This window comes from Nannospalax galili, unplaced genomic scaffold, assembly GCF_000622305.1.
Source record: "Nannospalax galili isolate Female #2095 unplaced genomic scaffold, S.galili_v1.0 scaffold180, whole genome shotgun sequence".
In the NCBI taxonomy this organism is placed as follows: Eukaryota; Metazoa; Chordata; class Mammalia; order Rodentia; family Spalacidae; genus Nannospalax; species Nannospalax galili.
Window position 1 is genome coordinate 229,102 of NW_008348199.1, and position 12,357 is coordinate 241,458.

General features: G+C 53.5%; 1 protein-coding gene across 1 annotated transcript in view; it reads right to left on the minus strand.

The window, feature by feature from the left end:
- LOC103743414 (tetratricopeptide repeat protein 38) overlaps positions 1-6,522 on the minus strand; it is a 26,472-nt gene extending 19,950 nt beyond the window's left edge. The window contains exons 1-5 of the mRNA XM_017801025.2: positions 6,341-6,522; positions 5,578-5,661; positions 3,306-3,383; positions 2,402-2,483; positions 948-1,119 (exon numbers count right to left, since the gene is read on the minus strand). Coding sequence (XP_017656514.2) covers positions 948-1,119; positions 2,402-2,483; positions 3,306-3,383; positions 5,578-5,598 — 353 coding nt within the window. The 5' untranslated portion in view covers positions 5,599-5,661; positions 6,341-6,522. The remainder of the gene's footprint in view (positions 1-947; positions 1,120-2,401; positions 2,484-3,305; positions 3,384-5,577; positions 5,662-6,340) is intronic.
- Between the last annotated feature and the right edge of the window lie 5,835 nt (positions 6,523-12,357).

The following is a 12,357-nucleotide window of genomic DNA, read 5'->3' on the forward strand; positions in this document are numbered from 1 at the left end:
ATAATAAAATATTTTTTTAAAAAAGAACTTTCCCCAACAACACGAGGCACCAGGAGAGTTCTGTACCTACTCGACGCACCAGAGGATCTGAGCTCTTGAGACTCCCCACAATCAGCTCAGTCACCTGCTCTATGGGGCATCTCACCTGCCTGAGCAGGAGCCATTTTGGTATGTGCTGTGGTGGGAATTGTTTTTTTGTCTTTCTGAAACAGGGTCTCCCTGTGGCCCCAGCTGTCCTGGAACTCACTGTGTAGACCAGGCTGGCTTGGAACTCACAGAGATCCGCCTGCCTCCCAAGTACTGGGATTAAAGGCGTGTGCCCCCACGCCCAGCCCAGGTTGGACTCTTAAATGCACCCTGAAGGCCTGTATGCTGAAGGCTTAGTAGCCTAGACTGTCATGCTATTGGGAGTGATGGAACCTTCTGGAGTTGGGGCCTGGTGGAGCGAAGTTAGGTCATTTGGGGCATGACCTGGAAGGGAACATTAGCACCGTGGCCCCATCCTGACTATTTACCGGCCACCAAGGAAGCAGCATCCTCTGCTACCCCTTCCTACCACGACGCCCTGCCTCGCCACAGCCCCAAAGCAACGGGGGTAAGACAAGTCTCTGAAGCCATGAGCCAAAATAAACCTTTCCTCCTTATAAATTGATTGTCTCAAGTTTTTTGTTACAACAGAAAGTTGACTAACACAGCATTTAAGGCAAGAAGCATAAGGGGCAATTGCTTTCTTCTCTTCTCTCTCCTTATTAAAATATTCACCACATGACTGCACCATAATAAGCTATTCTGAGCACTAAGCCAGGAATCCTCGCTGACCACGTCCTCATTGGCCCTCAAGTGGGAGTAGGGCAGTAGGCAGGTGAGTTTCTAAGTCAGGCTCCTGAGGCGTGGGGACAGCATGCAGCATGGCTCTGCACAGGCTTGGCGGGCCAAGGTTCCCTTACCCCTTGGCAAACATCTCCACTGCAGACACATGCAGCTGCTCCCGAGGTGTCAGCGGCTGGGCTCTGGAAACCTCCACCATCGTCTTCACAGCCCGGTCCAGCTCTTTGTCCAGCTTCACAGAGCTTCCGGTGCCAACGAGTACGAGGCCATTAGAGATGGCATGGCCCATGGCTGCCAGGAGGATGGGAAACAGCTGTGGCTGAGCCCAGCCTGGCTGGGGCCCCTTCTGTGAAACAGGCATCCCAACAAAACCTGCCAGGCTGGGTGCAGGTTCACTGAGGAGGGGCCCCACCAAACCCCAGGCTCAGCCCTGGCCTTCGGTGGGCAGTGGAGGAGCAGAACCCTCTAAGGATCCAAGTACCCATGGCTGTTTTTCTAACAGGGCGTTCTGGTAAGCCCTGATGTCTGCAGTAATTCCCTCTGCCCTTATGAGGCTGACAGAGGCTGCGTGGGGGCTCATGGGCTGGAAACATCCCAATAGCCAGCCGAGGCCTCCTGGGGGTGCTCAGTGGATGCTCTTCAGGGAAGCGCGTCGACAAGATACAGACGTGTGATCCTGACTCGCCAACCTAACATGCTGATGGTGGGCTGGGTGGTCCTTGCAGAAGGTATGAGATCCCAGGTTCTACCGAGGCTTCCCACAGCCATCTTTAGAGAGGCTGGGTGTTTCCTGCTGTGTGGAACTCAGTCACTGGTCCTGGCTTGGAACCAAACACCCAAGCACAGTACTAAGACACCTCCTTCTCCTGGCATGGGGCCCTGCTCCTAGCCTGAGCCCATGCTGGCCACTAGCTGGCCCTGTGGCTACACTTCCTGATTCTTTGGCCGTTCTGTCCTCCCAGGGCAGCTGAGGCCCCTGGCTTTGGCTGGGCCAGGCTGCAGCAGGAGCTGCCCCGCCTCCATTCTCCTCTTCTCGGTTGTCTAGCCTTGGAACCTCTCCTCACACTTGGCCTCTCACTCAGAGCTCTAGAATGTGTTGGGCTGACTTCCCCCAGCCTGAGACTTGCAAGACTTGCCCTTGTGCCAGGCTGCCCCTCCCCTACTCCTGCCCTCAGCCCTAGTGGCTCTGAGGAGCCTCCCTAGTCCCCTGACAGAGGCTTCAGAAGTTGTCCCCTTGCTTCTTGGGCCTGTGCTTTAGATCCAGACATTTCTGGGCATGTGTCTTTACCCTCACCGAACCTGTTTCCACATCTGAGAAATGGAGTCAGTGTCTTAGGTAGAACTGAGGGCAATGAGAGACAAGATCTGGAGTCTTCTATGTAACTGTGTCCCCATAGGAGCAGCCGTTGCTTGAAACACAGAGGGAGCTGTCATGGTCCCTCCTCTGAGTCAGTGTCAGCCCAGCACTGCCCTCAACCTGCCCTCCCCAGCCCTACAGAGTGCCTGCAGTCAGGGGAGGAGAGGCTTTGGGTGTGTGTGCTGGGCTCTTCCACCCAGGGAGAGGTCTACTCACCAAAAGTAGGATCCGCTGCTTTGAGCTTTGCGAGGCAGCCCTCTAGGCCACCAAGACTCGAGTCATTGGTCCATGTCACAAACTGAAATAAGAAATGTGAAACACATCTGTCCTGCAGAGCCCTGAGATCATATTAAGGAAGGCATGTATCTAAATGCAGATCGGGGAGGAGGAGCTGCCAAAGAGCCTCTTCCTCTGAGCCATGCTCCCAGGCCTGGATAGTTTTTCTTTCTGGAATACTGAGCATTTTATGGACTCCAAATCAAAGAGAGTTGCTGTAATTATAGGCCAGCCTGGGCTACTGTGTGAGACACAAAAAGACCAAAGTTGTTGGTCACTGTAGAGTTAGAGACTCGAAGACTGAAAGGTAAATTTACTTTAATATCATCTTGTGTTTGATAGACTGGTATTTCTATTTCAAATCTTTTTTAAATGCTGATGGTTGCTGCTGAATCAAGGAATGTGGTGTGTGGGGTCAACAAGGTGCAGGCAGGGCAGGTGGGCTGGTGTTAGATGCAGAGCAGACAAGCAGGTCCAAAGACCCGGTGAAGTTACTCAGCAAGGCAGGTGGGGCTCAAAAGGGCCAAGGCACAGCCAACTCTGACACCCCCCACCCCTACTTGAGCTCCCAAGTTCAGGAACTTCAGGATCCTTCACAGGTATGGAAGTGCCTGGAAATGCATAGAAGGTCTTGGCCTGGCTAAAGCCAGGTGAGCCCCAGGATCTCACGTACTTATGGCCAAGCCCCCAGCAAACCCTCAGTAAGCCACAACAAGACACCAGCAAAGTCTCAGCACTCTGAGCCCCTCTTGGGGCATTCACTGTTGTCCACCCTACACTGATGACCTTGGGAAGGGGACTGCTGGGGATGGGCAGAGGGGGAGCTGTCTCTCAGCAGGCATACCTGGGTCAAGGTGGCATCAAACAACTTGCAGGCTTCATTACTTGTGGTGGAGAGTGGGAGACCAGCATCCTTCCAGGCCTGCACAGCAGGAAAGGAATACCAGAGCCTTATTCTGATGAGCCCCAAACCCTTGGTTGCCCCTCTGTAAACTGGTTCTAAGATGACCAGTTCCAGTCTCCAGGAGAGGATGGAAGACTGGCCCCTAGAGGAGGGGACTAGTGTGCTAAGATGTAACTCGAAGGATGTCAGGCTTGTCCCCTGGCTGGCAAGGTGGGTACCACCTGCCAAAGCCAAACCCCTCCTCTCAGCTTCCACTGTGTGGGAGGAATCAGACCAAGCCTGTAGGTAGGAAACCTGACACCTTCAGATTGTAATGGCTGCCCTCCATGACCTGCCAGGGCAGGGGCACTGTGCCCATGACTCCCTGGGTCAGAGGACATGCCCTTTAGTCCTGGATAGAAAGGGGCCCACGTCTTTCAGGCCCTGGAAATGAGGTGGCTGCAGACCAGCTGCCTCACCCTTCTGATTTCATCTTATTTGCAAAATGGGCTCAAGGTCCCAGTGTTGGGTGGCTTCAAAGGAGACTGTTAGGGTTCAGATCTATAGCAGCCCCCTCCCCAGTGTGACAGGGCCTCATGGTTTTGCAAGCCTTCTGAAAATACAGTAACTGAGTTAACGAGCACCCTGTTTGCAGACAAGATAAATGGACTCCCTACACCTATGACCCAAGCAAGACCGGATCGCTGTAAGAGCTGTTTCAGCACAGCCTGCTCCCCCTTTGATAATTTTAAAAGAAAAGCAGGCCCCTTATCCCGTGAACCAGATCCTGCCTGACCATAGGGGGTAGTTTGACAGAGACTGTTCTCTCCTGATAAGCCCTAGGCTTTCTCTCTCCTGCCTAACTTGTTTAAAAATGTTTTCCCGCCTTCCGCATCCCCCAAACCCTCTATAAAGCCCCCAGCCAACAGCCTGAAAACTGAGAGCTCCTCCATCCCAAATGAGGCCATTACTTGTGGTGGAGAGTGGGAGACCAGCATCCTTCCAGGCCTGCACAGCAGGAAAGGAATACCAGAGCCTTATTCTGATGAGCCCCAAACCCTTGGTTGCCCCTCTGTAAACTGGTTCTAAGATGACCAGTTCCAGTCTCCAGGAGAGGATGGAAGACTGGCCCCTAGAGGAGGGGACTAGTGTGCTAAGATGTAACTCGAAGGATGTCAGGCTTGTCCCCTGGCTGGCAAGGTGGGTACCACCTGCCAAAGCCAAACCCCTCCTCTCAGCTTCCACTGTGTGGGAGGAATCAGACCAAGCCTGTAGGTAGGAAACCTGACACCTTCAGATTGTAATGGCTGCCCTCCATGACCTGCCAGGGCAGGGGCACTGTGCCCATGACTCCCTGGGTCAGAGGACATGCCCTTTAGTCCTGGATAGAAAGGGGCCCACGTCTTTCAGGCCCTGGAAATGAGGTGGCTGCAGACCAGCTGCCTCACCCTTCTGATTTCATCTTATTTGCAAAATGGGCTCAAGGTCCCAGTGTTGGGTGGCTTCAAAGGAGACTGTTAGGGTTCAGATCTATAGCAGCCCCCTCCCCAGTGTGACAGGGCCTCATGGTTTTGCAAGCCTTCTGAAAATACAGTAACTGAGTTAACGAGCACCCTGTTTGCAGACAAGATAAATGGACTCCCTACACCTATGACCCAAGCAAGACCGGATCGCTGTAAGAGCTGTTTCAGCACAGCCTGCTCCCCCTTTGATAATTTTAAAAGAAAAGCAGGCCCCTTATCCCGTGAACCAGATCCTGCCTGACCATAGGGGGTAGTTTGACAGAGACTGTTCTCTCCTGATAAGCCCTAGGCTTTCTCTCTCCTGCCTAACTTGTTTAAAAATGTTTTCCCGCCTTCCGCATCCCCCAAACCCTCTATAAAGCCCCCAGCCAACAGCCTGAAAACTGAGAGCTCCTCCATCCCAAATGAGGCGACTGCCCCTTGCATTTTCTCTGCCAATAAACTCTGTTCCAGTTCTTGTCTGTGTCCTGGTGCTTTCTCCCGATTTGACTTGATTTACCTATCAGAGACATTCCCTGGCCTTAAGCCCAGTGAACAGGTTTTGGAGGTCCTGGGGGCTCCCTGTAACCCTGACAAGCCCTGCTGGTGTCCCTTGGTGGGGACCGCTCCATAGCCCCTCTAAGTGCTGCTGAGGATACACAGGTCCCCTTCTAGCTCCACCACACAGGGTCAAGAGGGGTGAGGGGGACCCAGTTGAGGGGGGTGCGTACCTGGCAGTCTCGCAGTGACATTGTTGCAGCTTTGCTTTGCAGGGTGAGGACCACTTGGGCAGCAGTCACCAGTGTACCTGCAGCCTTTAAGAGAGGAGAGGGAGTGCTGAGTGTGGACCAAGGAATGGGGCAGGGCGGGGCTGGCAGGGGTGGTATAGAGTCAAGCTCACTCACTAGTGGTTTGGGACCCACGTGCTTTGCACAGGAACCTGGCCCACACCCAGGTCCCACAAGATACCTGGGTTTCTGAGTTCCCACCCCAGGCTCCATGCAGTAAGACCAGCATCCTCCCCTGCTCTGGGCTCCTGAACTCCACCTGCTGGGACGTGAACCTTGGCACCTACTTTGCCATATGATGAAGCCTGTGGAGGTGGAGGTGGGCCAGAGCAGAACCAAGGCCGGGTGCCCAGGTTCTAGCCTGTCCCTTACTTGGGCCCCATTTTGGGGGCCTGAGCCCCTCAGGAGATATGGGAAGCCCAGGGACATTGGTCATTTTCCCTCCCTTTGCTGGGGATTGAGCCCCGAGCCTCATGCACGGTAGTCAAGATGTAGCTGAGCTACATCTCCCAATTTTGTTCTTTCATTTTCTTCCGGTTTTGAGACACTGAACGGCCCAAACTGGTCTTGAGTTAGGGCTTACAGTGGAATGGCTCTCCCCTCCCCTAAAGATCCCTCCTCCCTGCAGGACACTGTCCGGGCTGTACTCTGCCATCAACCACAGATCTGCTCCTGCCCTGGGGGCTCTCCCCTCATATAACCTCACCTGCTTCCTCCCAGGGTAGGGAAGCCAGGTAAGCTGTGCAGGTACAGGGTCGGCTCCTGCCTGTATTTAAAATGTTGATAAATGTGGCCAAAGAGATGGCTCAGTGGTTAAGAGATCACAGTGCTCTTCAGAGGATCTGAGTTTGTTTCCAGGCACCCTGGTCCAGCAGCTCACACCCCCTGGAATCCAGCTGCATTCTTCCATCCCCCTCCTCATGCAGGTGCTATTCATTCATCTGCGACCCTGGGCATTATCTGCTGCTCACCATCACCTTTCTTGTTATCCTGTCAGCCCATGGCAGGTGCTCAGTAATGAGCTAATAACTCATTAATAAGTTAGTAACTCCCTGTTGCTTAACCAGTGTCTCCATTCCTCTTTCTCCTGGCTTCTTTTTTTAAAATCATTGACCCGTCCCTGGTAGGTTCACTCCTCCTTCAGTCAGTAAAATTCTGCTTCATTAAAGCATGCATTCAGCAGATTTTACTGGCAAACATTGAGCATAAGCCACTGGGTATCACAGAATACACAGACACTCCCTGACCAAAGATCGCAGCAGAGAATGGGGCAATATCAAGGGCAGGTGCCGAGGGCTGTGGGGCAAAGAGAAGGCACTGTCACCAGCCCACTGTGGAGGAAAGGCTTCCTGGAGGAGGGACCAGGGCTCCTGCTTCCCAGGCCAAGTCATGTGCTTAGAATCAACCAGAAGATCTTAAAAAGATCACCAGGAGACTCCCACTTGGTGCACATGCCTAGATCCTGGGTAGAGAGACAGGACCTCTTGAAAATTACGGCAGTTATACAACTTCTTGACTTGTGGGCCCACCCAGTCCAAATGAAAGGAAAAGCCTATCTTCCCACACCCAACCCATGCCTGGCACCTAGGACATGCTCAGAGGTGCCCATACAAGTGAGCATTCAAAGAAATCAATTGGCCTGTTTTAATCCCTGGAATCTGCCCAGGCCCAAGCAAACCTCAGGGTTTGGAGGTCTTGACACCCTTGAGGAGATGCCTGCCAGTCCCAACCTAACAAGTAGGAAGGAACCTGAGAGGCATCTTTGCCCTTGAACTTCCCCTCCAGAGGCTGGAAGCTGCAAGACCACATCAGCACATTCAGGAGGGATGTCCCGTCAAGGAAACAGGAGACAGGCTCAGACCTCTCACTGCCACTTGCCAGTGCTTTGGTATTTGCTATTGCAGAGCAGCCCGGAGCTCAGTCCTCAGACCATTCAGACCAGAGTTGGCCAAGGAAGACACATACCCCAGGCCTCACTCCCACGCACAGTTCAAACAGAAGCCCCAATTGTCCCCCCCCAAACTCCCTGGGAGGCAGGAGCTGTCCCTCCACTCATCTTTGAAGAGGGTGGCAGGTGCTGCCATCTGGCACTGACAGCTAATGAGGTAGGGTCCCCTCTCCCCAGAAGGACAGGACTCTGCTGGCTGGGACCTCAGAGCTCACTGGTACTCTCCCCTGAAAAATGAGACTCAGGACCTGTCTGGAATATCAGGAAAACTAAATGGTGTCAAGTAGGGTGGAGCAGTCAGGTGGGGAAGCTCTGAGATGGTCAGGCTGATCAGAGGCTGGTCAGATAGAGGCTGGTCAGACAGCTCAGAAGTTGGTCAGGCTGATCAGAGGCTGGTCAGATAGAGGCTGGTCAGACAGCTCAGAAGTTGGTCAGGCTGATCAGAGGCTGGTCAGATAGAGGCTGGTCAGGCAGCTCAAAAGCTTGTCATGAAGCTCAGAGGATGGCCAGATAGAAAATGATCAGACAGCTCATAGGATGGTGAGGAAGGTCAGTAAATGGTCAGAGGATGGTTAGGCTGCTCCAAGGAGAGTCAGAGAGCTCAGAGGATGATTAGGAAGGTCAAAGGCTGGTCAGATAGAGGATGGTCAGACAGCTCAGAGGGTGGTCAGGCTGTTCAGAGGATGGGCAGATAGAAAATGATCAGACAGCTCATAGGATGGTGAGGAAGGTCAGTAAATGGTCAGAGGATGGTTAGGCTGCTCCAAGGAGAGTCAGAGAGCTCAGAGGATGATTAGGAAGGTCAAAGGCTGGTCAGATAGAGGATGGTCAGACAGCTCAGAGGGTGGTCAGGCTGTTCAGAGGATGGGCAGATAGGTAATGCTCAGGCAGCTCGGAGGATGGTGAGATAGAGAATGGTCTGGCTTCTCAGAGGATGGTTAGACAGGCCATTCGAGGGTCAGGAAGTTCAGAGGATTGTGAGGCAGCTCAGAGGTTGATGGGATAGAGGATGGTCAGGCTGCTCAAAGGATGGTCAGACAGCTCAGAGGATGATCAAGCAGCTCAGAAGCTGGTCAGATAGAGGATGGTCAGGCTACTCAGAAAATGGTCAGAGCTCAAAGGATGGTCACTAAGGTAGAGGATATGAAGGAAGCTTGGAGGATGGCCAGGCAGCTCAGAGGATACTGAGAGGGTGGTCAGATAGCTCAGAGGATAATCAGACGGAGGATGGTCAGACAGGGGAGGGTCAGATCCAGGATGGTCAGGTAGAGGAGGGTCAGATCCAGGATGGTCAGGTAGAGGACAGTCAGATCCAGGAGGGTCAGACAGGGGAGGGTCAGTTCCAGGATGGTCAGGTAGAGGACAGTCAGATCCAGGATGGTCAGGTAGAGGACAGTCAGATCCAGGATGGTCAGACAGGGGAGGGTCAGGTCCAGGATGGTCAGGTAGAGGACAGTCAGATCCAGGATGGTCAGGTAGAGGACGGTCAGGTAGAGGACGGTCAGATCCAGGGGGTCAGGCTGTTCAGAAGGAGGTGTCCTTCCCACTACTCTCCAGCTGTGCATCCCGAATTCCCAGGCGTATCTGGCAGCTCCCTCTGCAGTCTCGGCCCTGCCCCTGGCCGTCTGCTGGCTGTGCTGGCCCTCCTGGACCTTCCCTTCTCCATCCTTGGGCTCTGCGTCTCAGTTCACTGAAGAAGAGTGATGACTACAGTCCCAGGCGCCAGCACCTCCCAGCCCCTAGTATCAGTCAGGAGCCTTGGGCAGCAAGGAAAAGAAGGCCGATTCCAAGGGTTGATTGTCCAAGGAGGTGCAGGGGTGGACTGGGTGGGGTCAGGGAGGTCATGATGCTTGGTTGTTGGGTATGCACCTCTTCCAGGTGTTGCTCAGCCTTAGGGAGGCTGGCTTTGTTGGGCTCAAGCTTCCAGTCACCTACCAGTGACCAGTTCAGTGTCCCGAACTGCAAAGGCCAAGCTTTCCTTACTCAGGACCCAAGGGGAGAGGCAGGGCCATCGTGGCAGGCACACCCTCAGTCCAAGAGTCAAGAGCTCCTGCTTCCACTCCTCTGACCTCTAAGTGTTGGATGGCTGCGACCCTGGGCGTTATCTGCTGGGGCAGGGAAAGCTCACCGTCACCTCTCTTGTTATCCTGTCAGCCCATGGCAGGTGCTCAGTAATGAGCTAATAGCTCGTTAATAAGTTAGTAACTCCCTGTTGCTTAACCAGTGTCTCCATTCCTCTTTCTCCTGGCTTCTTTTTTTCAAATCATTGACCCGTCCCTGGTAGGTTCACTCCTCCTTCAGTCAGTAAAATTCTGCTTCATTAAAGCATGCATTCAGCAGATTTTACTGGCAAACATTGAGCATAAGCCACTGGGTATCACAGAATACACAGACACTCCCTGACCAAAGATCGCAGCAGAGAATGGGGCAATATCAAGGGCAGGTGCCGAGGGCTGTGGGGCAAAGAGAAGGCACTGTCACCAGCCCACTGTGGAGTAAAGGCTTCCTGGAGGGACCAGGGCTCCTGCTTCCCAGGCCAAGTCATGTTCTGTGCTTAGAATCAGTTAAAAAGATCACTGGAGGGGGTGGGGGGGTTGGTGGACAGATGCCTGAGCGGTTAAGAGCACTGATTGCTCTTGCAGAGGACCCCGATTCGATTCCCAGCACCCATGTGGCAGCAACAAACTGTCCTTAACTTCAGTTCCTGGGGAATCTAGAGCCTTCTTCTGACCTCTGTGTCATTGCATGACACGGGTGCACTCATATACATGCAGGCAACACTCATACACATAAAATAAAATAAAGATGGTCACCAGGAGACTCCCACTTGGTACACATGCGTAGCTCCTAGGTAGAGAGACAGGACCTCTTGAAATCTTATGGTAATTATATAAATTTTTGACTTGTGGGCCCACCCAGCACAAACGAAAGGAAAAGCCTATCTTTCCACACCCAGCCTATGTCCTAGGACATGCTCACAGGTAGTGAGTGCCCTGGGAGCCTGCTGTGGCACAGAAGAGTGGGGCAGAAAGCAATCCTGGAGACGGACCAGGCCGTGGGCCAGAGGCAAGTCAGGAAAAACATGCCCATGTGGAGGAGGAAGGCCACCACAGCTAGAGGGCAGGGAGGGGACAGCCCCAAGGAGGGCACCAGCCTCTCAGTATCGGGCATGCATCAAGTTGGGATCAGGGAACACAGACAGTGTGGCCAGAGTGCTCAGGCCATGGAAAAGGGCTGGCCAGGCCCTTGGGGTCTGGTCAGCCCTGTCCCCCATGTGCCAGCTCTAAAGACAGTGAGCGTCACCCCATCCTCCTCCTTCTCTCCCTGAGGCCACTCCATGGTCCCAATCAGCTCAGGACCTTGATCATGCCCACAGGCCTCTACTTCCCCAGCAATCTTTGGATCCATTCCTTTCACAGTCAGATTCCTCAGGCTGACCCCAGTTCTACAATCACAGGGAAAACATTGGCACGTGCTGGGTGCTGGGGGGCTCCCGGGGGAGGCTGTGGGTGTCTGAGTTGCCTGCAGCCCCTGGAGGACTAAGCCACACCTGCAAGTCCCTTCCCCAGGCTTCAGCAGAACTCCAGGTTCAGCCTGGACTGTCCAGCACACGGCCACCCACAGAACTCACACCTTCCACTGGGCTTTGGAGTGCTGCATGAACTCAAGTCCATTCTTGACCTCTGCTCTCATCTTGTGCACGTAAGCAATGGTGTGTACTGACCACGCGTCCGTAGGCTGAACAGATAAAGCCTGCGTGGGGAGGCAGAGGGGAGGAAGGAGAAAAAGGGATTAGTCAAGCTCCCTGGGCCAGGCAAGAGCAAGGGCAGGGACTGGGATCTAACTCAGAGTACTTACAATCCCACACCCGCCTCACTTCCTACATGCCTAGGGCCAGTGTGTGTCATGCCCACCACAGCAGGCTGCTGAGGAGGCCCACCTCACAGATGAGGAAATGGAGGCTCGGGGAGACCAGGACTTGCTTTCAAAGCCAGGCTTCAGCTGCTGCTTCTGTATCTTCTGGGTGTCAAATGCCTTTAATCCCAGTTCTCTGGAAGTAGAGGCAGGTGAATCTCTGTGAGTTTGAGGCCAGCCTGATCTACATAGGGAGCTCCAGTTCAGCCAGGGCTACATAGTGAGACCCTGTCTGGAGCGGGAAAAAACAAGTTTTTAAAGGATTCTTACTACTCAACAGGAGAACAGCAAAGAGCATGGGACATCCCCGCACTTCACCCCTCAGCCCCTCCACTACTCCTGACCTCAGTCCTCCCTCCCACACAGCACTAGTGGCTGTGCAGATGTTCCTGTGGTGAGCTGTTCATGCACAGGCTCCACATAGCACTCTCCACTTGTTGGGGACTCCTGCTGTGTAAAATAGTAGTCTCTTCATGTCCGGAAAGCCCACGGGCTCGGATTCAAATGCAGAGACTCCTTTTTCAGCAGGATGCTTTCCTGGCATCTTCCTGACTCGTCTTTTGAAGTAGCCGCCACAGAAACATGGCCTCCGGCTCTGGAAATGCCAGGTTTTCCTGTGTGATTTTCAGGCAGTCTGGCAGCCTGGCAGGAGCTTACTGCCACATGTAAATGGGGCATCCTAAAAGTACCTATCAGCTAAGGTTTTTACTACCACCCCCACGGTATAAAGTGCCCTGGTTTTTCCCCAATAATTGAAGCTGGAGCTGGATTACTAAGACTTGGAGCTGAGCAGAGTCAGGAGAATAAAGAGCTGTAACACGGACTAAGCTGAGTCCCGTGTCTTATTGCCTACGATCCAG